This window comes from Papaver somniferum, chromosome 2 (genome assembly GCF_003573695.1).
Source record: "Papaver somniferum cultivar HN1 chromosome 2, ASM357369v1, whole genome shotgun sequence".
Taxonomy (NCBI): Eukaryota; Viridiplantae; Streptophyta; class Magnoliopsida; order Ranunculales; family Papaveraceae; genus Papaver; species Papaver somniferum.
The window spans coordinates 4,494,001-4,497,697 of NC_039359.1; the positions used below are offsets into that span (position 1 = coordinate 4,494,001).

A 3,697-nucleotide genomic window follows, 5' to 3' on the forward strand; every position below is an offset into this window, starting at 1 on the left:
CCCAAATAAGATGCATTTAGATTAACATTTGTATGTTGTATCTTTCATTTATATGATGCATTTAGATGTAATCAAGATTTAAAGTTATTATCAAAGTTTAATTTAAACTAGTGCATCATTCGTTAAGTTTGATAATCTAATTTTCGAATTTTAATTTACATTAGTGCCTCTTTCATTAATTAGATAATAAGATATAAACTAGACATAACTTACAATAAAGACTTTGGAAATAAAAATTTGGGACAATGTTCTTCATCTTGTTTATCTTCTTCATTTCACCAAACTTCCAATCAATGCGCTCATGAACGGAGTTTTCTTTGTTTATCTTCTTCTTTGCCTTCAAATTTTCCTTGCCTTGGACTTTTCTTTGTCTTTTCTTAGCTGGAGGTTTGATTTGGTTAATATCCAAAACTTGTAGACTTCTTTGGTTTTTACCTATTTCTTTACAACCGTCACATATCTTACTAACAGTGGCTTCAAGCACCACTACGGAAAAATCAAGTTGGCTAGCCAGGTCAAATTGGGATTCAAACTTTGCCATTTTGTAAAAAAAGACATAATTTTTATGTAAAAAATTTGGTGTAATTTTTGTTTGTGAATGTCACACTTTTATAGCGGTTGAGAAAGAACCGTTGGAGACTCGATCGTTTAACTCTTTTCCCATATTGGTGCGGCCAGTTTGCCAAGCTAGCTGGCATGGCAAATGGGTGGGTTAGCCACCTTCGTAGGAACCGGCCTTATAATTCAATTGAGGTGTTGTGTTTATTCATTTGATTCATATTCGACACTTCATCCCATCACAAAGTACAGTATTTTGGTGAGTTTACATTCCTACTTTCTGAGTGAGTGAGATAGAGAGGACTAACCAGTGCTAACTTGTTCTTCCTCCTCCCTCTTCAATTTCGTTCTCCTCAAACCTCCATAATGCAGATGCTTCTTCTCCAACCAGCAATTAGATCAATTAGGGTTTCCCCACTGCCTTTTTCATCACCCCTTTCCTCTTCTTCTCTCCCTCTCAGGACCGTCAAGAACCTTTCAGTCATTCCTCTTCTACCCTTATCTTCATTTTCTTCTCCAAAACCACTAAATTCACTTTCTATCTGTAACAAGAAAGCAGCATCCACGGTTGTTGCCAATGCTGCTGCAGCTTCCTATCCTTACAATGATGAATCAGAGAAGGCAAAACGTGCCCAGGTTGTATTTCTTTTCCTTCCACTAATTTTTTTTTTTTTGAATTGAATTGAATGGTTTGACTCAAAATTTGATGAATTTTGAATTGATGGGTTTGATTTTGTTGTTTTTCTGGATGATGCGTGTTCTTACTTAGGTTGCTAAGAGGTTAGAGAATACATCAAGATATTTTAAGAGATTGGGGAGCTTAGGGTTTTGGGGTCAGCTAGTATGTACGATTATTTCTGCTGTAATTCTATCCTTTTCCACTGCGATTACTGGAAGAGTATCATCTCCAGCTACTTTTTATGCTACTGCCGGTGGTATTGTGGCAGCCTTCATTTCAGTGTTTTTCTCCTTCGGGTATATCCGTCTTTCAGATAGACTTAAAAAAACAGCCAGTGATCCTGCAAAGGTGAATCTCTTTTTACATTTTTCATTTTACTCATTACTGTTGTGATTTCAATTGAGGAGATATCTCTGCATGGATGAAACAGAAGTTTTACATTGTTAGATTGAATCAGCACTTTTTTCTGTGTACTTATTCTTGTTTTTGTGAAGATAATTGAATGAATAATTTGTACTTATATCGAACTAGTGATTTGTGCGTGTGTCGGACTTATGATTATAACACAGGCTTCAACAATGATAGACGTATAGTGATAAAAAATCAAACAAACTATGATAGACATCTCTTCTTTAGAATAGTAGTTTTATGTCATGCTATGGGCATTGATGTTTCCAAGAGGTTTCAGTGCTTGTACAAGGGTTTTCCTAAACCTTGACAGGTGAATTGTAAGGTTCTACCCATCAAGATAGGCAGCTCTTGAAGCAATAATCTTGTGTGTGTTTAAATGCTGGATGGTCTCATCCATACATTTCTAGAGCAAGCTCTTTTCTGGATTGTTCTTGTATTCACAATAACAAATGACCTTAGAATTGGTGTTCAATGTCAATTGTGCATCAATATACTAGTCTCACCAAATTTCTGATTTGCCTGCTAAAATTGTAAATAGTTCATTAAAGAAAAAAACAAATTATGATAGACATCGCTTCTTAGAATAGTAGTTTTATGTCATGCCATGGACTTACAATTCATCAATGAGATGTTGCGATTTTTCATCACTGGGATGTTGCGACTGCGGTTTTTCACTTGGAAGATCAAAATTAGTGGTTTCTAGAGGTAGCTCATCAGTGACAATGGTGTTTTCAAAAGAAGGAAACAAGAAGGAAGTCTATGAGGTAAACTTAGGCTTTAGAGTTTAGAAGTTGTAACTAACATTAGAAAAGATGCCCTGATTGTTAGACCTGATAATAGTTGGAATTGGTCTTCCACTTCCCACAAGTTTGTGAGAGATTGTCGATTCTTCAATATAAAAAATGTTTACATAGCGTTTAGCATTGCTGCAAGCTAGAGGAGGCATACTCATGGGATCATCTCTAGTTCCGGAAACACCCTGCTCCTTATTAAAATACTCACAGATACTCCTAACTTCTTCATTACACTTTTGTGAATTGTTGGGCTTTATGGAGGTTCTTATAATAAAAGAATGAAGGATGGGATCCGTGTGACAACATAAAACCTCAGGCCCATGAGAATCTTTTCTGTGGTTCGCAGATGTTAGAACTAGAATTCGTTAGCCTCAACCAAGTTCTACATGCATCCTTGGTTTTGCACATATTACTGTCTTCTAATTTTTTTCATTATTCTCAAGGTATTTATTTCACAATCATATTCTGAAAATCAGCATGTTAAGGATGCACTATATAATACTTGAAATTAATGGATTGTGCCACTATTTACAGGCTCCTCCTCGCGCTGAAGTGGTGAAAAGCCTAAAGAACGGTATAGTGATAAACCTTCTGGGTATGGGTGCTGCCATTCTTGGAATGCAGGCTACTGTGGGGTTGTTAGTTGCAAAGGCCCTTACCTCTTCTGCTAATCCTTACTACCAGGGTATCACTCCTGGATCTAGTCCTGTTCTAGCTTTGGATGTATTCCTTGTGCAGGTAATTATTCTACTTTTCCAAAATCCTTCTTTTCTTTATTTTTGGATGTATTTCTTTAGTCAAGAGCAACTGTTCGAGGAAAATTCAGTTCAGCAATTTTTTTGAATTATTAATTGGCACACTAATGTTTGTTTCTTTTTGTGGGGCAAGTTATCTCATTCTTTCACTTGTTTTTACAGGCTTCGGCCAACATTATCCTTTCTCATTTCTTGGGGCTTGTTTTCTCATTGGAGCTTCTGCGCTCAGTCACACTGCCACCTTCAGAAGCTGTTCCCATCCCTAGAGTCGCATAAGTTGTAATTATCCTAGTTAACAGGAAACTCTGTCGTCTGCAAATACATTATGCTGAAAAGAAATTCAAGCTTTTGATTGAGATTGTACTGTATTCAGGAGGTTTTATTCTCTAGTTCAAAAGCTTGCTTCATTCCTGTATGTTTTAGTTATTTTTTGCATAATGTGGATGTAAATTAGATCATTTTTTGGTCTATATAGTTATTGTTTCCTTGTTTCCGTTTTC

The 3,697-nt window shown here is 36.1% G+C and overlaps 1 protein-coding gene across 1 annotated transcript; it reads left to right on the forward strand.

The window, feature by feature from the left end:
* Window positions 1–785: 785 nt before the first annotated feature.
* Window positions 786–3,697, forward strand: LOC113346718 (protein TIC 21, chloroplastic-like). The gene is made up of 4 exons (XM_026590212.1): window positions 786–1,194; window positions 1,328–1,585; window positions 2,977–3,180; window positions 3,360–3,697. The coding sequence occupies exons 1-4, from the start codon at window positions 925–927 to the stop codon at window positions 3,471–3,473; spliced, it is 846 nt and encodes a 281-aa protein (XP_026445997.1). The 5' UTR covers window positions 786–924; the 3' UTR covers window positions 3,474–3,697.

Excerpts from the sequence above, each read along its gene's own strand:
- LOC113346718 (XM_026590212.1), top strand. The coding sequence starts at position 925 with ATGCAGATGCTTCTTCTCCAACCAGCAATTAGATCAATTAGGGTTTCC. Across the intron at positions 1,195-1,327 it reads AGAAGGCAAAACGTGCCCAG|GTTGCTAAGAGGTTAGAGAA; the intron begins GTTGTATTTCTT and ends GTTCTTACTTAG. Across the intron at positions 3,181-3,359 it reads TGGATGTATTCCTTGTGCAG|GCTTCGGCCAACATTATCCT; the intron begins GTAATTATTCTA and ends TTGTTTTTACAG.